Source organism: Cibotium barometz, chromosome 56 (genome assembly GCF_041138505.1).
Source record: "Cibotium barometz isolate CiBa-2024 chromosome 56, ASM4113850v1, whole genome shotgun sequence".
In the NCBI taxonomy this organism is placed as follows: Eukaryota; Viridiplantae; Streptophyta; class Polypodiopsida; order Cyatheales; family Cibotiaceae; genus Cibotium; species Cibotium barometz.
The window spans coordinates 25,857,752-25,879,705 of NC_141101.1; the positions used below are offsets into that span (position 1 = coordinate 25,857,752).

At 42.5% G+C, this 21,954-nt stretch overlaps 1 protein-coding gene across 1 annotated transcript; it reads left to right on the plus strand.

The window, feature by feature from the left end:
- Window positions 1-16,922: 16,922 nt before the first annotated feature.
- Window positions 16,923-21,567, plus strand: LOC147607065 (uncharacterized). The gene is made up of 3 exons (XM_086791412.1): window positions 16,923-17,196; window positions 17,280-17,439; window positions 17,692-21,567. Exons 1-3 carry the CDS (start codon window positions 16,964-16,966, stop codon window positions 21,376-21,378), a joined length of 4,080 nt encoding a protein of 1,359 aa, XP_086647538.1. The 5' UTR covers window positions 16,923-16,963; the 3' UTR covers window positions 21,379-21,567.
- Window positions 21,568-21,954: the final 387 nt, after the last annotated feature.

Genomic DNA, 21,954 nt, shown 5'->3' on the forward strand with positions numbered 1-21,954 from the left:
GCAGTTATACCCTCGGTATATATGGGTAGTCATGGTTTTTGGAACTATAAGGTAAATACCATCATGTCTAGGCCTCAAGCAAGTCAGGGATTCCATACAATTGCGGTACTTCCATCTGAAGACCCAATTACCAATTTACGGATTTCAGTTTGAATATAAAATTGTATGAATTTTATCACCACACAATTACAACCTTTTAGTGCTTCTTGATAAATTTTTGACATATTTGGCTTCTCGGTTGATCCTTATTAGCCAAATAGCTCTGATACCAACTGTAAGATCCCGGCGCAACAAATTCAGGGGTGCTAGCAGCAAAAGTAGCACTTCTTGCGCGGGGCAGGGTCCCACACTCGAGGGGCCTCGCCCACCACGGATATCCGGACAAGAGACAAACCCATTGGTTTTTCCAAAACCGAACCTGGAAAACTTCCTTTGCTTGGAAAGCACGGGCGATTCCACCAGGATAACTTTTTCCTAACGTAGTCAAAAGCCTTAACTAACTGAGCTCATATGACCGAACTCGTAAGTCCCATAGTCAGATTAGGGAAAAAGACTGTACTTGGATCATAGAGACCAACGCTTTTTTCCTCATTGAGAGGCATAGCCTTTGATTCTTTTCCATAGAACAATTTTTGTCCAGAATTTACTTCATCTATCGAACTAAACAGAAATTGAGTCTCGATTTATGAATCCATCAGTCCAGCCTAACCCCATCTAGTCCCATGGGTTAGCCAACCGCTCAAGCACTGTAGTGATGGGATCCAATTAGGAATTTGGTTAGGTTTTGTCCCGAGTACCAGGGAAAAGAGTTCCCAGGCCCCCTATTCATGCAAACATAAAACTAGTCACACCACTTACACACCCAATATGAAATTACCTTTTTCTCAGCATCAGCTATCTTTAAAATAATCCTTTAATGAAACCATTGTGTCCTTGATCACAATCCTCAAAATCTTTGGTTGAATCCTTGTTTCCAATCATTCCTTCATCGGTGTACTTATGGCATCATTGGCAACCAGAACGCTCACCACCTGTTCACACAGGGGCCTTTTCGATAGTTCCTAGCTCATAGTAATCGACAATATATTCACATAACAAAATGGAATCTCCATGGAAGATCAGCAAGATCAACCAACAGATCCATATAAAAGAGTCATGGATTCATCCGTTGAGGACCAGCAAGGTCAATCAACCAGATCCATGCTCGGTTTCAGAAAACAACTCTTACTCCTTGATTCAATATCTTCCATGACGCACGTGTGGGTATCTTCGATGACCCAGAGCCCGAGCACCGTGGTCAGCACCCTCTAGGATCCTTCGCAGGTCACCTAGCGCTTCACTCATCTTCGACGACCCAGAGACCCGAGCACCATGGTGAGCACCCTCTAGGATCCTTCGCAGGTCACCTAGCGCTTCACTCATAGGCCGCTTCCTTGGTCCCTCATCCATCGTACCGGAAGCTCACCATTTAAATCGAACCGAGACTGGTCAAGACCTCGGGGCCGACCATGCTATGCGAGACGTCCTCCGTTGACTCTCCGTCATAGCGGTTGTAACTTTATCAGTTAGGTCTCCACGACCTTAATCACAAGATAGTGAAAATGCTTCCCCAACATTCTTGACATAAAACAGTCATTTACAAACAGGTCACAAATACAGTTTCTATAATGAACTCTCGTCTTTCCACATTATCCCTCATCAGTCCACATTACTTATTCCACATTCCACTCATATGTGTACTCATTGTCATCCAATCACATCATTTTCCATCTCATCACCTCTCCGATTCATTCACATCACATATCGTTTATTCACATCCCAATTCACATGTCTTCACATCTCATCCATTCACTCATATCGACGTTACATCATTCCACATACACATTCGCATTCATTATTCTACATACACATCCACATTTGTACATCCACTTCCACATCCGCATTCATCATACACATCCATATCCACATGCATACATCCACATCCACATTCATACATCCACATCCACATCCACATCCACATTCACATCCACATCCACATCCATACATCCACATCCACATCCACATCCACATCCACATCCACATCCACATCCATACATCCATTTCCACATCCACATCCACATCCACATCCACATCCACATCCATACATCCATTTTCACATCCACATTCATACATCCACATCCCCATTCACATTCATATATCCACATCCACATTCACATCCACATCCACGTCCACATCTACATTCATACATCCACACATTCCCATTCACATTCATACATCCACATCCACATCCACATCCATACATCCATTTCCACATCCACATCCACATCCATACATACACATCCACATCCATACATCCATTTCCACATCCACATCCACATCCATACATCCACATCCACATCCACATCCACATCACAAATTTACATCCACACATCCCCATTCACATTCATACATCCACATCCTCATCCACATCCATACATCCATTTCCACATCCATATCCACATCCACATCCACATCCACACATTCACATCCACATCCACATCCACATTCATACATCCATATCCACATCCATACATCCATTTTCACATCCACATTCACATCCATACATCCATTTTCACATCCACATTCATACATCCATATCCACATCCACATTCATACATCCACATCCCCATCATCCATTCATCCATCTACATCAACCCACATCATTCACACATCAAACCACATCATCCTCCATACATCAATCTACATTAACCTACATCATTCACACATCAAACCACATCATCCATTCACATCCGATTTACATGCCGTCATTCATTCACATCCCTTATCATTCATTCATATCACGATTCACATTCCTTCACATCCTATACCATTCATTCACATCCTAATTCACAAGACATCATATCCATTCATCCATTTTCATTTATCTAATTTATATCACTTCCATTTATCCATTTACATCTATTTGATTCCTATCACATCTATTTATAGAATGTAAGAGAATTCTAAATTTTTGGCATCTATTTAGGCATAAATTCAATTTTAAGGAAAATAACACTTTCGAATTAAAAATAAACCTTTTATGCATTTTTCTATGCATAAATTTCATTTTAACTTTCAAAATAAAAATAAATCTTTTATGCATTTTACTATGCATAAATTTCATTTTAATGAGAATAACACTTTCAAAAATAAAAATAAATCTTTTATGCATCTATCTAAAGAGAGGGGAATGCCTTTTTTCAATGAGGCATAACATTATCTTCATTTTAGAGAAGACAAAAATTATAAAAACCATAAAATGAAATAGAAAAGAGAAGAATCTCCAACTTACAAGGAGAATTTGAGAGCTTTCCTTTGGCTTGATGGTTTGAGGGATCTACTCTTGTTTGAAACAAGAGTGGCCACCAATCTTTAGAAGAGGGAAAGGTCAAGAACTAATGAATTATGAGTAAATTCACAGTTTTTGGCTCTTGGGAGAAGCAGGGTAACAGTGCAAAAAACACTATTAAGCTCTAACAAAGGGGGAGGCTTTTATTTATAGGAAAAAGTGAGCCTCTAACCAAGCAAACTGATTCTAGAATTTTCCAAATCAGTTTGGTCAATTTTGACCATTTTTTGGTGAGTTTAGTCCACTTTTTGGATCTAGTTGAAACAGGAGAGAGGAGGGATAAAAATATCTCATTATTCGGGAGTTTAAAACTCTCCCACACATGTGAAATAGGTGCCTCCTTCATAAGGGGAATTCCCCCATACTGAGGTGTCAAAAATGCATCATTTCTTCTAAATATCTCTCTTTTTTAACTATTAACCTTGTCCTTAGTCAACTCTTCATCTTATGTGAGTATTTACTCATTTTTAGGGGATTTTCCTTTTATTCTTTCATTTTTCTAGCCTTACATATTTTGCCCTCCCCCCAACTGCTAGAGCATTCATGCTTAGCAACAGAAAATAGGGTACACATGCCAAAATCTCTTTCTTCTTCTTGTTGAGAATAACCTTCATCTGCAACTTGGTCCCAAAAAAACTCATCTTTTGTTAAGGTCGTAAGACAAGCTATGTATTTCTTCAACCTATACCCATTTACTCTCTTCTTATGCAGCCATGGCCACTGACTGAAACTGATGCAAAAGCTACCAATAATGAAGCAAAGAATGAATAGAAAACAACTCGTGCAATGTAGCATGGTCCACACAATAGAATACATATGCCTGTTTTGCAAAAAATTACACTATCAAAATTTCTGTAAAAAATGACGAAAACACCTATACAGAACTTGTAAATTTCGTGCTATGTAGCACGGTCCACATAATAGAATACGTATGCCTATTTTGCAGAAAACTACACTGTCAAAATTTTTGCACAAAATGACGAAAACACCTATATAGAACTTGTAATGCAAAAACGGAGATCGAAACGACCTCAGATGCAATTTCTGAGAATGCAAAGCCCTACGATCCTATTTGCAGAGTATAGGGACCTGCAAGCACTCGTGAAAGCTCACCTCAGTCGAAGAACGTGAGTCGGAGGGTGCTAGAGGCGTAGCCCTGGAAGCCGATGCCTGCTCTGATACTAATTTTTGGAATTAGGATTGCAGGAAAGCACATAAAGCTTGGAGAAGAAGAAGCAAGAATGCACATAACACATAGTGTATTAGATTGTGTCAACGTACAAAGATAAGTTAGCCCTAGAATAATGGGCGTATATACAAGCTGGGGGGAAAAAACCTCCTAAGGAGGGAAAAGGTGCCCCGGCAGTCCTAAGTGTGTTCACACACATCACTGCCTACATATATGGCAACAGTAACCAATGCATCAACCACATTCCAAAGACTTTCAAATACTGCTTTTAAGGACTTCTTAAGAAAGTTTCTCAAAGATTTCTTGGATGCTTTGTGCATTCATTTGTCTTCGAAAGAGCACCTAGCATGCCTAAAAAGGGTGTTTGAAAGGTGTCAATTTTATAACATATCCTTAAACCCTTACAAATGCCAATTTTGGGTGAAACACATAGTTATTCTTGGGCATATAGTGTCCCAAAATGGGATGAGTCCATTGAAGAGAGAAAAACCAAGGTCATCTCGGAATTACCCCCACCAAAAAACTACAAGGAAGCCTAAAGATTCACGGGCCATGTCGAGTACTATTGTCGGTTTATTTTTTTCTATGTAGAAATAGCTTGTCCTTTGTAAAAGATATTGATTTCAACAAGCTTATGATGCGCTGAATCAAGCCTTGGCTAGTGCTCCAATCTTGCGAACACCTAACTGGGATGTACACATTGATGCCTCAAATTTTGCAATTGGATGTGTCCTAACACAGCCAGGGGAGCACAAATTGGACTATCCTATTAGTTTTGCAAGTCAGCAGCTAGGTGAAGCTGAAATCAATTACACCACCGCTAAGCATGAAGGGTAATGGTTTATGCTGTAGAGAAATTTCAACATTACCATCTTGCTATATTGATCATCAAGCCTTGTTTTATCTGGTAAACAAATTTATTTTCTATATTGATCATCAAGCCTTGTTGTATCTGGTAAACAAACCATGTTCCACGGGAAAGATCACAAGGTGGTTTGCTGATTCTTATTGAGTTCGATTTTATAGTGATTGTGAGGCCTGACAAGAACATGTCATGTGGCGGATCATCTATTCCGCATATCTAATGGCGAAGCACCAATTGGGGTTGATGAGACAAGTTACCGGATGCTACACTATTCAAGGTTGAGGCTATTCCTCCAGAATGGAGTGAGCGGATCGTTAACTTTTTAGCTAATGGTTTTTTAAAAGAAAGGGAACCGAGGAAAGATTTAGCAAGAGAATTGATAAAAGAGAGTAAATTACATCCTGTAAATTTGCATTAGAGAAATAAGCTGATCTATGATGTCGTTTGAAATCTGCATAGGCTGAATATTTGCCTATTAGGACTTACATTTGAATTCCCACCTGTAAACAGAGGCAACAACATATCAAATACATCCCGTGAGCTCACACCTGTCGCTTTGGTACATGATAACAAAGGCTGCACAGCATTTTCCACAAAAACAACATCTCGACTAATCAAGATACGCTTTGCGGATGATACAATCTGTAACCCTTGCTCTCAGCACTGTAATCAACAAAAATGCATTTGACAGCCTTATCATCCAATTTTCTACGTCGTTGCATAGGCACTAAAGCATAGGTCAAGCAACCAAAGACACGCAAGTGACCAATAGAAGGCTTCCTGCCATGCCAAGCTTCATATGGAGTAACGACGTGATTAGTGAGTAATTAACTAATAGCTTAATGTAGGCATGGATAATCAAAAACCAGTAAATTCTCATTAGGCCAATGCCTCAATTTATAGAGTTTACATCCAAGCATTTAATCCCATTGATTTCTCGTTGATTCACTCCACCTCTTTTGCTTGATTCTCTCCACCTCTCCCAAAATATCTCCACCTCCTAGAATATCTCCACACTTCCTAAATCTTCTCATGCTACCCTTTATTCTCTCCCAGTAGATTCTTCTCACCTTTTCATAGGTTCTCTCACATTTACACATTCTCTAATTTTACAACCTCTAGCCAAGGGCTTGTTCCCACACACACCCTATTCACTTGCATATTTCAACACCTCCCCTCAAGTGAATACTCCTAGCACACCTGGACCCTATACCAAGTTTCCCTCTTACTTAATAGTTCACGACGACCAGTGTCTAGCACACCTCCCCTCAAGTTAACTTAGCACACCTGGACCCTGTACCAAGTTTCTCTCTTACTTGATAGCCCGCGACCAGTGCCTCAAGTCCCTAAACTCATAGTCCTTGACACTCTCTCTCTCTATGTGTCCAAAGCTTACTACAAAGTGCCCATGACCTTGACTAAAGTGCTCACATATACATCTACCACGTGGCCTACATCATCGGTGGCTCAGAGGTGGTTTTACTATGTTGGGACAGGTTACATTGGGTTGTGGGGTCTCTCTCTCTTTCTCTCTCAGAGATTTTCACATGGCTCCTCTCTTTCAAAGCCTCACATCTTCTCTTGTCTTCGGTCTTCTTGTCGTGGCAGCTTCTCTTCACACGTCCGTCTCTTCTTTTAGTCTTCTTGTGGCAGCTTCTCTTCTCGTGTCCATGTCTTCCTTCAATGCTTCCTCTAGATCTTCTTGGTGTGGATCTTCCTCTTGGAAGGAGATGTTCTTCTTCTTTCATTGCTGGGGCCATGAGCTTGTCCGTCAGGTCTTCTTGCTCCATGTGAGCAACATTTTTAAATGTTTTGCTGACAGTTATTTTGGGATTTTGATGTTTATCTTGTATCATTATGCAATGCAAACCCAAATCTATGCGGGAGGTCTTACCTCTTGCCTTATTCTAGACAAGGGCAGTGTCTGATCCCATTTTTACACTGATGTAATGTGCCCAATACATAATGCGTATAGCATTCATTCTTATGCACATTCCCAAATGCAACTCTGGCTATGAATAATCTTGAACTTGAGTGTGATTTGCACGCATTAACCAAGGGTTAAATGCAAAATGATGATTATCACAAATTTATCAGCACAATTTTACCAGAAATTACATTAAATCAAGGGTAACCAATTTGTATGGAATGGTTGGAATATCAAACCAACTTCGAATTGCAATCTGAAGTTATAGGGATCTGGTTAATTTGAACCCTCAATTGTACCAAAATATAGTGATTAGCATTGATTAATCACTGATTAGCAAATTAATCCTCTATTTTGTGTGCAAAAAATAGAGTATGCAGGGAGCCCAGATCTAAGGCTTTGAGTTCAAATGAGCTCAAATCCTTTCAAGGCCATCAATAGCAATTAGTCTAGTAGAGGATTAAGCCAAGGAACACAAGATTTGACCAAATGTTGAATGCTTAATCTCTGTTTTGCCAAAGTCACCTGCAGATTTGATGAAGATCTTGGATCTCACTGTAGACTTGATCAAATCAATTTCTAACTTCACCAGCTTGTAGATCATGCTTGAAAACACCTGGGGCTAAGAGGAATTAGACCCATTTGATTTGTGGAATTGAAGATCTCAAATTTTCTCCCAGAAACAGGCACCTGAGAAAATCGCGATTTCTGCAGTTGGCGTTGGCGGTTTGCGCTTCTTTCTTGATGGGCTAGATCGTGGAGATGCTGGCTATGTTGGGCTAGAAGGGTTTGGGCTAATTTTAAGTGTGCAAGGAGAGGGAGCTCCTCCACTGGCTAGGGGTGCATATATTAGTTGAAAAAAGTGTGCAAGGAGAGGGAGCTCCTCCACTGGCTAGGGGTGCACAGATTAGTTGAAAAAAGAGGAAAAAATTATAATTAGCTACTAATCCTAATTAGCAAAACAATTAGCAAGATAATGGGCTCACAAATTGATGGATTCTAGGCTTGGCTCTGATACCATGTTGAAATTACAACAATGTGATGAGCTATGGTGGATCAAATACTAGAATCAACATTATTAACAAAGTGATTAGATAATAAAATTAAGACATAATTAGTGAGTAATTAACTAATAGCTTAATGTAGGCATGGATAATCAAAAACTAGCAAATTCTCATTAGGCCAATGCCTCAATTTATAGAGTTTACATCCAAGCATCTAATCCCACTGATTTCTCCTTGATTCACTCCACCTCTTTTGCTTGATTCTCTCCACCTCTCCTAGAATATCTCCACACCTCCCAGAATATCTCCACACTTCCTAAATCTTCTCATGCTACCCTTTATTCTCTCCCAGTAGATTCTTCTCACCTTTTCATAGGTTCTCTCACATTTACACATTCTCTTTTACAGCCTCTAGCCAAGGGCTTGTTCCCGCACACACCCTATTTACTTGTATATTTCAACATTTTTCGTCTCAGCAACACCATTTTGCTGAGGGGTATACGGCACTGTACATTGGTGTTTTATCCCACGACTAGCCAAAAATGCATCAAACTCTTTAGACATGTACTCCCCCCCTCGATCAGAACGGAGGGTGCCCATAGTACAATTGGATACATTTTCAACCATAAGCAAAAACTGTCTGAAGCACAAAAACACTTCGGACTTTGCCTTCAGTGGATATACCCATGCATGCCTTGAGTAATCATCAATGAAAGCCACGAAATACAAGTGTTTACCAAATGACAGACAGAGTTTGCATAGGCCCACATACATCACTATGTACAAGTTGCAATTTGAGAGTGGCCCGCACAGAATCATCCTTTGGAAACGCAAAACGCTGCATTTTGCCCAGAATATAGCCTTCACAAACATGTTTCAATGGTGCCTCAAGAGGGGGCAATGAAGCAACCATATCAAATTTCTGCAAACGTAGCAAACGTAGCAAAGTTCAGATGACCAAAACGAGCATGCCATAGTTTTGCATCTAAAACTACCTTTTCATCAGAGACTGCATTTGCTAAATCTTCCACACACTTGTCATAAGAATTGAGTCTATACAGCCCATGAAACAAGGTGCCAGATGCAATAATCATATCACCAGAAGTCAAATCATGAACAGTACATCTGTCATCCATAAATTTGACTACAAGTCCAAGTCTAGTAAGTGTAGAGACAGACAATAGATTCTTCTTTATCCTTGGCACATACAAAACATCTGAAAGTGTGAAAGCGCTGCCATTTGCATCAGTAATAAGTATAATTTTACCAACGCCCTTCACTGGGTAAGAAGCATTATTGGCACATGTGACAGTATTCCCATTAGGGACAGCCTCAAGACAAGTGAACATATCACGATGCGAGGTAATGTGCTTTGTAGCACCACTGTCAAAATACCATACATCAGAGTCAACAGAAACTACCAAACATGCATCATGTACATATGGGTCATACTAGCAATATACGCTAAACGCCTATTCTGTATCCTGCACAACATTTGCAGAATTTGCATTTGTAGAAGCATCCGCTATTGTGGCTGCATTTGACTCTTTCTTCTTTGCCTCTTTAGCCTTTAGCTTAGGGCAATTCTTTTGCAACCAAAAACATGTTGCATCATGTATGCCCAAAGTGGGTAGTTGGTGTCTCCATCCAATTTGTCATCAGCACACAACATGCGAAATACTAGAATTTTTTGCCATTGTGACACTCCTTGTGGCCCAGTCAATTCCGCATTGAGGCTATATCATCCAGGTGCATCCAAGAATGACATGTTCTTTTAAAGTTCCTGTGGGCATTACCAAAAAGTTTACAACCACGTGCCCATTATCACCATAGATGATAGTTCTAAGCAAACCAAGTACTTTGGTATTTTTGGCACTTATACCCTCGATTATCATGTTTGACTTTTCAAGTTGAGGTTCACCCAATTGATTCCATGTAGCAAAGGAGAGTAGATTGTGACTAGCACCCATGTTAAGCATAGCATTATAGAACACTTTACCATAGCGGCTAGGCAACTCAATGGGTTCTCTGAGAGTTGGGATGTGATCCTCCATGTTATCGATTACCTCTCCAATATAAGCTTGTGCAGTAGGTCAAAGGTTTTCTTGTTGACATTGTTAAAGTTTGGCTCATCTTCCCTTGCCTCCTCTTGGGCTTGGGTCTTCTTTTGAGTTGCCCTTTCCTTAGCGGCTTTCTTGTCTCATGAGAAACACATAAGGATTCTTTGGTAAAGAGGTCCATAGCATTTTTTAAACTTACTACCATTAAGAAAACTGACAGTTTCAACTCCATCTAGAGTCTTCTATTGTGGCTTCACACAACGTTGGCACTTGTCACATCCCTTTACAAATAGTGCACAATCTTTGAAGAGCGTGGGCCACCAATACCCTAATTGGACTTATTTTCTTGCTATAAGGTTGCTTGCAAAGTGTTCACTAGCTACCCCTTGGTATGCTTGTTCTATGATGTATAAGTATTCGTCCTCCTAGGGGCAGCATCTTAATATGTCCTTACCTCCTTTATAAAGATTTTCGGCAACAACAACAATAAGCTGGTGAGGATAGGGCTGAAAATGAGCAGGCTAGAGGTATGCCTAAATGGCTGGTGCAAACCTTGCGTGATAGTAAAATTGATGCACCTATTTCTAGTCATACTCGTTCAGGTTTTCAACATGCCTCTTATGCATCAAATTGTTATGTTTTGGCTGTGTCTATTATGTGTGAAGAAGAAGAACCTCTTTCATTTGATGAGGCACAAAAATCAGAAAATTGGTTGGCTGCAATGCAAAGTGAATATGATGCTATAATGAAGAATGGTACATGGTCTTTGTGTGATTTGCCTATTGGTAAAAAGGTCATTGGATGTAAGTGGGTTTTTAAGTTAAAACGAAAGCCAGATGGCAGTGTTGATCGCTATAAGGCTAGACGTGTTGCAAAGGGTTATGCTCAAGAAAAGGGTGTTGATTTTGATGAGACCTTTGCTCCCACTTGCCGTATGACTACCATTCGTAGCATTTGTGCATTGGCAGCTCATAATGGTTGGAATGTACATCAGTTGGACATAAAGACTGCGTTCTTGAATGGAGATTTGCATGAGGAGGTGTATCGCAGCCTCATGGTTTTGTTCAAAGAGGGCAGGAAAACAAAGTGTGCAAGTTGAAAAAGGCTTTATATGGTTTAAAGCAAGCTCCACGAGCTTGCTTTATAATGAAGAATGGTACATGGTCTTTGTGTGATTTGCCTATTGGTAAAAAGGTCATTGGATGTAAGTGGGTTTTTAAGTTAAAACGAAAGCCAGATGGCAGTGTTGATCGCTATAAGGCTAGACGTGTTGCAAAGGGTTATGCTCAAGAAAAGGGCGTTGATTTTGATGAGACCTTTGCTCCCACTTGCCGTATGACTACCATTCGTAGCATTTGTGCATTGGCAGCTCATAATGGTTGGAATGTACATCAGTTGGACATAAAGACTGCGTTCTTGAATGGAGATTTGCATGAGGAGGTGTATCGTAGCCTCATGGTTTTGTTCAAAGAGGGCAGGAAAACAAAGTGTGCAAGTTGAAAAAGGCTTTATATGGTTTAAAGCAAGCTCCACGAGCTTGCTTTAAACCAAGCTCCACGAGCTTGCTTTATAATGAAGAATGGTACATGGTCTTTGTGTGATTTGCCTATTGGTAAAAAGGTCATTGGATGTAAGTGGGTTTTTAAGTTAAAACGAAAGCCAGATGGCAGTGTTGATCGCTATAAGGCTAGACGTGTTGCAAAGGGTTATGCTCAAGAAAAGGGCGTTGATTTTGATGAGACCTTTGCTCCCACTTGCCGTATGACTACCATTCGTAGCATTTGTGCATTGGCAGCTCATAATGGTTGGAATGTACATCAGTTGGACATAAAGACTGCGTTCTTGAATGGAGATTTGCATGAGGAGGTGTATCGCAGCCTCATGGTTTTGTTCAAAGAGGGCAGGAAAACAAAGTGTGCAAGTTGAAAAAGGCTTTATATGGTTTAAACCAAGCTCCACGAGCTTGGTATGAAAAGATACATGTATATTTGGCTGCACATGGTTTTCAGAATAGTCTAACAGAAAGCACTTTGTATGTTAAACGTGTGGATGATGTACATCTAATCATTGCTCTCTATGTCAATGACATGCTGCTCACAGGACCAAATGAGAGTCATATTGCTGATTTTAAGGTTGATTTGAATGTCTCTTTTGAGATGTCGGATTTGGGGCATTTGCATCATTATTTGGGGATACAATTTAAGCAGTGTGATGGAGGTATTGCTTTGTGTCAGACAAAGTATATTGAGACATTGTTACGGAGATTTGGCCTTGAAGACTGCAAGCCTATTGCTACTCCAATGGAGACAGGTTTTAAGTTGAGTCTTCATGATGCTGGAGATCACTTTGATGTCACATTCTATCAGACAATTGTTGGTTGCCTCATTTATGTATGCATTACAAGGCCGGACATTCAGTTTATAGTCTCACAGGTGAGCAGGTTTATGCATAGCCCAGGGTCTTAGCATTGGAAGGTAATTAAACTCATCTTTCGCTACTTGAGTGGCACCATATATCTTTCGCTACTTGAGTGGCACCATACATCTTGGGTTGTTTTATCCCAAGGGGGGATCATTGCCACCAGATTTACATGCTTTTTCGGACTTAGATTGGGCTAGTTGCTATGACACAAGAGTGTCCACAAGTGGGCTGGTTGCTATGACACAAGAGTGTCCACAAGTGGTTTTTGTTTCATGCTCGGTAGCTCATGCATATCTTGGTTGAGCAAGAAGCAACCTACTGTGGCCACTTCTAGTTGTGAAGCTGAGTACAGGGCAGCTTTCACAGCTACGGTTGAGTGTGTGTGGCTCAGACGGCTTATGGCTGACTTGGGTGTTGGCTGCCACCTCTATCTACACTGACAGTCAGAGCGCATTGGCAGTTGCGAGAAACCCAGTTTTTCATGCTCGCACAAAGCACATTGAGGTGCATTATCACTATGTCAGGGAGAGACTCTCAGTAGGAGAGATCATCTTGGCACAGCTTATGGCTGACTTGGGTGTTGGACAGGAGTCTGCCACCTCTATCTACACTAACAGTCAGAGCGCATTGGCAGTTGCGAGAAACCTAGTTTTTCATGCTCGCACAGAGCACATTGAGGTGCATTATCACTATGTCAGGGAGAGACTCTCAGCACGAGAGATCATCTTGGCATATGTGCCAACACAAGACAACCTCGTCTCGATCTTTTCACAAAGGCGCTTTCTCATGAGAAGTTTGAAGCTTTCCGCCTGCAAAGCTTTGGGCTTGCTCCCCTTTGTGGACTAATCTACTTCGGGCATGGCACTTCCCTATACATGAGTGCCAGCTCTCGTTCACACCATCACTCCCAGGGAGGATTTGTTGCCATATATATAGGTAGTGATGTGTGTGAACACACTTAGGACCGCCGGGGCACTTTTTCCCTCCTTAGGAGGTTTTTCCCCCCGGCTTGTATATACGCCCATTATTCTAGGGCTAACTTATCTTTGTACACTGACACAATCTAATACACTGTGTGTTGTGTGCATTCTTGCTTCTTCTTCTCCAAGCTTTGTGTGCTTTCCTGCAACCCTAATTCCAACAGTTAGACCAAATGGCATAACTCCATAAAGCATATACACCATGCTTAGTGACAAAGGCTATTTTGGCTTGGTCCTCAGGTGCAATAAAAATTTGATTATAGCCTGAATATCCATCCAAAAAGCCATAAGCCTCCTTGCCCATAACTCGTTCGAGCACATGTTCTGCATTTGGCAGCCTTGTGTGTGGCATATGCAGCCTCTAACTCATGTTGTGCACTTCTTAGATCTTCTTGGGCCTTGCTTAAGAGCCTCTCCAAATGAAGGACAACTGCCTTCATCCTCTCCAAGTCATTTGGGTCTGTAAATGATGGGTACGGCATTGTGGAGTGACCAAGGCGTATTCCCTTCTTCTTAAACAAGTGACGAGTTGTTTGATGATAGAGGGGTGTGGCTTTGGCAATCGTTTCCATTATGGTAGGTGTACGATTAGATGTGGCAAACTCCTCATCACATAAATCCTCAAACAACTTAGGATCTTTTAGAGCTTGCAAGTGAGAATTATGCATCCTTCATTTCTTAAAATGGCTCTCATAATAGCATTTCTCTTGCATGTCTTGGAAATATTGGACAGCTAATGCTGCCCATTTGAAGTGGATGGCCGAACCACTCTCAATAACCATAGGGCTAAACTCTTTCACATACCCCTTGGAAAATGCTATAGTGATCTCCATGTTTGTGAGAGAACACTTTTGGTACACTTTGTTATGAAACAACATCAGATGCTCGTAGACATTACTGCCGATATGGCTACATTTGATGTGATACTGATTGGGATCCTTGGCATGACTGAACCACTCCACGTTAGTCAATTGATCCCACCCACCTCAACGGTTTCGGATCCCTGGAGATGCCATAATCTATATTGAACTCAACCATGGTTTGACAAAACTTTCTTTGTCCTGGTGTTCTTCTTACAAGGTTATGCCCTTCATTCTAATAACAAATGCCCCTGCAACCTTTCAGAGGTTTATGAATTTTGTATTTAGGGTCTTTTATCAGAGTGTTTATTGATGTTTCTTGTTTATAGGGTCTTATATCAGAGTGTTTATTGATGATTTTTGTATTTAGGGTATTTTATCAGAGTGTTTATTAATGCTTTTTTGTATATAAAGTGGTAGATGGATTCATTGTGAGAAGTTGAGGTTGGCTTTGAAGAGATTGGATGATTTGGATGGGTAGCTTAATCCTGGCAAATGTCATTTAGCTCAGGCCAAAGTAACTCTGCTTGGCCATGTGGTTTCAAAGAATGGAATTGAAGCTGATCCTGAAAAGGTGAAGGCCTTGCTTTTATTGGAAGCTCCTCAAAATGTGAAGCAACTGCTGACTTTTACATGGTAAGATATCTGGTGAGGTTTATCTTTCTTTTGTCATCACCCCCCCTTAGTGCATGAATAGAGCTCTACCTAAGGTGGTAAGGTCTGGTGGAAACAACAAAAAGAGATGAGATGGGTGCCTACTCATATGGTGACCTCTTTTTTACAACATGTAGGTTGAAAAATAGGCTTAGGTAGTGAGATTTGTTGATATTTCTCTTTAGAAGAGTCTGTCATTAGGAATCTCCTCTTTGCTCGATGAAGACCCCATGTAGTTGGCTTCCCGGTTCTTGAATCTTCGTTCCTCTTCTTTGTGTCATAGCTTCTTGTAATGGTCACACTTTGGCTTATGCTTGAGTCTATGTTTGTTTTGATAATGTCACATCCTTCCATAATAAAAGCATTTCTTTGTTGTTTTATTGAAGAATAGTGCATGTTGCACAACTATGCTTCCTTGCTTTAGCTCTTTTTCTTCTTTAAGAAGAGAGGAGACACATCCTTCAAAGGTTAGTTCTAGCAAATTTTTAAGTGTAGTCACCAATGCATTGTACTCCTTTGTCATGCTTTTTTAAGAGAATGGCTAATGCATCTTTATCTCCTATCTTGGTATCTATGCCTTCTAGTTGTGTCATTATGCTTTTCATCTTGCCAACAAATTGTACTAGTGGCTCACTAAAATTCATTTCTAGCCCATAGGATTTAACTTTGAGATAAATTTCTTGATTTTGTTTTTGCTTTGGCTCCAAACAATGAATTTAACACTTCCCATACACCTTGGGCATTATCCTTGTGATCGATGTGGTGGATAAGATTAGGCCCAATGCTGTCATATCAATCAATCCCAACGCTGTCATGATAATAGGCAACCATGATATCACATCACATACCCACTAGCATGGTATACATGGGCGTCCCCGATATAAAATAAGAAATATAATTTCTAATAGCTCAAGTGTGATTCTCATGACAGTGCATGCACGCTTATGTGTGTGATTGGGTGTGTGTCGATTTTGTGTGCACACATGAGAGTGTGCGTGTGTGTGTGTGTGTGTGCGTGTGTGCCATATGTATGCACGTGTACATCTTAGTGTGCGCATGTGCAAGAGTGTAGGTGTGCATCTATGTACCTGTGTGTGTATGTATGTACATGTGTGTGCATGTGTGTGTACATGTGTATGCATGCACATGCACTTGTGTGTGCATGTGTGTACACGCATACGTGCATGTGTGTGTGTGTGCACGCTCAAGTGTGCATGTACTTGTATGTATGTGTAGCTTGTTCTTCTCTCTTTAACTCTCTCTTCTTACATGTGGTAAAATGAGATGACAACCATAGAGTGAGAGTGGAGATCGTATTTAACCTCTTGAAAATATAAAAAATTAAAAGCACAAAGGACAAAAGCAGGACAAGGACAGCTTTTGGCATGGTCCCGTCTTTTGTTTTTTTTTAAAAACGCACCGACCGCGTGAAATGGGACCAACACGTAAGTCAAGCATAGCCGGTCTTTGTTTTTTTTTTTTTTTAACGCAGCAACCGCGTGAAACGGGACCAACACGTAAGTCAAGAATCTTTTCAAGATCACGATTCGTGTTTAAAAGGCTGCCAGGATACCATCTCTAACGTAATATAGCCTTCCATTTTCCCTCACTTCACATGGCGTACACCCCAGGATTCGTCATAGCTCTCCTTTTCATAATTCTCGTTTACTTCAGAATGCTGAATGGGCCTGTCGGCTTAGTGTTCCTGGTTATCATCTTCTTCAGCATGTACAATTGGCCCATGGTCATCGTGCTACTCATCGTGGAAGGGTACTGCATCATAAGCAACTCACAGGAAGCAGCAGAAGAACCTAGCAGCAGCTCTTACAGTGATCATCGGAGGACAAAGTAATCTGTTAGCACTCTGTTCTTGTCTTTCGGATCGGAATTGATTGTGTGATTTATTAGCTGATCAAATTTGTTTGGCGTAGCTATGATGCTCCTGCGAGAGCAGTAGATGCAATGGCTAGTGAGCCGACTGAGGCGGATCAGAATGTGAGATTAGCATTGGGCCGGGCCGGCCACTTGGGCGACCTCTACGATGCGCGCAAAGAATGCTTCTGTGGAGGATCAATTTTCAGTCAATCCCAGGTAAGCTAGTCATCTTTTCTTCCTTCACGATATATATTTAATCATGTGCATGATTGACCCTGAACATGGATAATTCTTTGTTCTCTTTTTGATGCAATTACTGTTAAATGAGCGACTCATTAGCTATGTTACATAAGAGTTTTCATCCAATTTCTTTAATCACACGAGATAAAGAAGCATTTAATAGCGCCTTAATATTCGTTATGCTTACTAAGCCCATCAAAATGACTTCGACTGTCTGTTTGAGTACAGATACCATCAGGAATCACACAATGCATGGACAACCAGCGCTATGACTGCCAGATTATGAAAAATAATACGTATTCTGAGGTGTTTAAAGGATTTGGCTTCAATGGACAGCTCAAGGCAAGCTTCCTGGCGGGGATGGTAAGCTTGCAAGGCTCCGCCGCTTATCTGAAGGATCTCAAGTCCAGCTTGCGTTCAGTGAAGGCTACACTGAGGTTCGAGGTGCGGACGAAGGAAGAGTCGATCAATTTGACCCACAAGGAGTTTAGGCAGTGCGTGTCGTTAGATGCGCTGCGCCAGGCGAATAACATGCAAGCGACTCATTTCGTGGTAGGAATAAAATGGGGGGCACATGCGTACGCGTCTGTGGAGAGTGAGAGTCGCATTGGGGGCGATGCAAAGGGCATCGAGGGGAAGCTGTCTGCTGGTCTGAGTGAGCTTGGCACATGGTTGGTGTCAGGGGCTGGTTTAGCTGTGGGGGCAAAGGCCAAGACGGGGGCAAGCAGGAAACGCATCCGAGTAGAAGGAGAAGAGAACTTCAAGTTCAGTGTACATGCAGATGTGCTGCCTGATAGCCAGGAAGATATGATGCTTCCAAAGAACCTGGATGAGGCATGGACCCTCATGTCAAAAATACCCCAGCTCATCCACAACTGTAATGGAGGAAGAGGCCGACCCCTTCAATTCATCCTCTACCCCCTCTCTGAGCTTCTCAAGCTCTTCCAGATACCTGATCTACTCCCAGAAGCAGCCTACACCCTCTCGGGCCTCCACATGCCCGCTATTCAAGCCCTGGAGAGCCTCTTCGACGAATTGCACATCGCAAAGCAGAGCCTGAATGATCTCTGTGAAGATGTGAGCGTCCATTACTCTGCCGCATTTCCCAGCCACCAGATCGAAGAGATCCTCGAGTTCAGAAACAAAATGGAGAAAGCAGAGGCTAGTCTCAGAGCGGCAATTTGCAAGAACATCATCGCCATCCGCTCAGAACATATGGGCGACGCTGCAGGCCTGGAGAAAACCATGAGAGAATTTTCCAATCAGTCTCGGTTCTCGCCTGCGAAGGTTCGAGCATTCATGAGCCCTCATGTGAAGAAGCTCATGTTCATCATTGACATGGAGAAGCGAGGGGTGCAGTATGTTTTGCAAGCAGCATCAAGAGAAGGATACTCCACGTCTACAAGCAGCAATACTGACCGGGAGAGTTTCCTCCTGTCTCACCGTAACACATGGGAGGTCGTTCTGACCTACTCGGAGCCAGGCGTAAAGAGACGCCCGGACGAGTGGAAAAAGAACTGGGACCTTTTCTGGCACCTTCATAGACAAAGCAGATGCGGGGAAGGTCAAGATGCAGGTGACCCAGAGACTGCCACTCGTTTCTCTATGCAGGTAAACCAGGCGGACGTATACTCCAAAACAAGAGTGTGCGTGTACAGGAATGGAGATCTTATCTCCGAAGATGCCTTGACGATGAGGGCCTCGCAACAGAACCTGGTGTGCAGCAAGGTTAAGCATGAAGTGAATGTGCAAGCTCCCCATGCTAGGATACCTCTTCGGACCTATTGCCCTGGCCACCATGTGCATTCAGATCACATTGAGTCATGTCCCAATGACATACAAGACTGGGCATGTGAGAGATGCAAGGGGTACATCGAGTATGGCAAGGATGGCTTCTTCTATTGCTTGTGTGGCCGTGTTCCTGTGAGCGCATGCTCCTTCAGGTGTTGCAGCGAGAAGCATGGCCCCCTGTACGTCACATTTCCTGCTAATGAGGACATCAGAAAGATCTTGGAGAGGCAGGAGCCTCCACAGCAGGTGAACATTCTGTTGCTGGGTGAGACTGGCGTTGGTAAGTCCACCTTCGTCAACGCCTTCGCCAATTACCTCACCTTCGACAGCTTGCAAAGTGCGGAATGCGCTGATGAACTGGTAGGGCTGATTCCCATGGCCTTCACCCACACAGACCAGAAGACTTTCCGAACCCATCAGATCAAGTTCATGCATTCCGACCCCAATGAGCATAGTAATGAGGGCCAGTCCGCAACGCAAGCCTGCCGCAGCTACACGATCCACCTCAGCAACAACAGGGTTGTGCATCTCATCGACACGCCTGGCGTGGGCGACACTCGTGGCGTTGAGCAAGACGCAGCCAATTTCCAAAACATGCTTGGTTACCTCACCCACTACACAGAGATCCATGGTATCTGTGTCATGCTCAAACCCAATACGCCACGCTTGACAGTTACCTTCAGGTTTTGTATTAGAGAGCTCCTCCGCCACCTGCACAAGAGCGCCAGTGAGAATATCGTCTTTCTCTTCACAAACTCAAGAAGCACATTCTACACACCAGGGGAAACTGTCATACCCCTCAAGACAATGCTCCACGAAGTGTACAACGCACCCCCGCACGTTCAAATTGCCTTCAATGACAGAACAGTCTACTGCATGGACAATGAAGCGTTCCGCTTTCTGCTAGCGTCCAAGGAGGGGTTCTTCTTCTCCACAGACGACAAAGAGTCGTATTCAAAGAGCTGGAGCAAGTCGGCCGAGCAATGCGAGCGGATGCTGAAGCACTTCCTCTCTCTGCGGCCTCACAAGGTTAAGGAGACTGTGTCCCTCAATAACGCAGCGAGCCTGGTGTCGAAGCTGCAACAGCCCTTGGCGGATGTGTCCGTCAGAATTCACGAAAACTTAGCAAAATGGGATGCGATGAAGAAAGATCTGGAGAAATTCAAAGGAAGCATTGTGGAGCTGGAAAGCATGGTGGAAGATGATCAGGTGCTCGACTTGGAGACGGTGCATTTCAACAAGGGCGCTCGCACTGTCTGCACCTCCGATTCGTGTTGCGAGAAGCAAGAATCAGCCGGTGGGGAGATCGAAATGAAATACAAGCACGTGTGCCATGAGCCTTGCAGTTTCTCCAAAGTTACTCAGGTGCTTGCGATGGGGAAAGCTCTGCGGTTCTGCAAAGCCATGAATGCAAAGGGGAAGTGCAAAAAGTGCAGTTGTGACTACAAGTCGCATGTGCGCATGACCTACAACACTAAGCTGGTGCCCAGGAAGGTCGTGAACAAGGACATCGAGAAGAAGCTACAGAACAAGAGCAAGAAGAAGGAGGCGCAGGAGCTGAAGATATCAGAGCTAGAGCATCGCTGCAAGGAATGGCAGGAGGAGCTGGATGCGATAACGCAGGCGTGTGCAAGGTTCGCTCTCTTCTTCAAGAATAATGCCATAGCACCGTACAACGACGACATGAAAGCTTACGTGGATCACCAGATAGCAGCCGAGAGGATGCGCCATAACGTCAACATGGAGGTCATAGAGAGGTTACGAGCCTTCCTTGAGTCTTATCAAAAGCAGGTGGAAGATCTGGAGCAATTGTGCGGCAGGATAGGTGGTGGAGGTGAGGGTGATCAGCCCGGCACAGGTAGCTCTGATCCTACTGCTTCCATTACCACGTCCACGGGAGCCGACATTTTGAAGCTGGCAAGGAGCCTCTTCCAGCTCAAGCACAACGGCAGCACGATCAAGGACCTGGTGGATCAGGTGTCCAGCTGCGAACGCCGCACGCAATTCTACAACAAAATCTACAAACCAGTCAGTGGAGCAACAAAATGGAAAGCGGCGAAGCTCTTTCAGTGGTGGACGACAGGCATCGTTGGCACTCCACAACAACGTGGCAAGGATTTGTGAGAGCATCACACATCAACGAGAAAAAGCAAGCACCTTGCCTGAAGCTTCATCTTTATCACTGTATCTTACTTCACCTTTTTTCCTTCGTGTTTTTTTCCCTTGGAATTGTAAATGTAAATTATCTTTTAGAAATGTAAGAAATATCTTCTGTAAATTTGAGGCTAATAAAAGTACCTCTTGTGTATGAAATTTCTTCCATCTTTCCATGAATAAATGCCTTACACACACACATTCTATTATAACACTATGAAAAGTAAAACCCCTTCCATTAAACTCTTGTGCTATCTTACACTCTATCATGAGTTCTTGTTAACCCTTCATGCTCAGTAATGGTGTAATTTATTTCAACTTCACCTAGTTGTTGCTGACTTGCAAAACTAATAGGATAGTCCAATTTGTGCTCCCCTGGCTATGCTAGGACACATCCAATTGCAAAATTCGAGGCATCAATGTGTACATGAAAGATGAGATCCCAGCTAGGTGTTCGTAAGATTGGAGCACTAGCCAAGCCTTGCTTCAGCGCATCATAAGCTTGTTGACACTATAAATACAATCAATATCTTTTACAAAGAATGA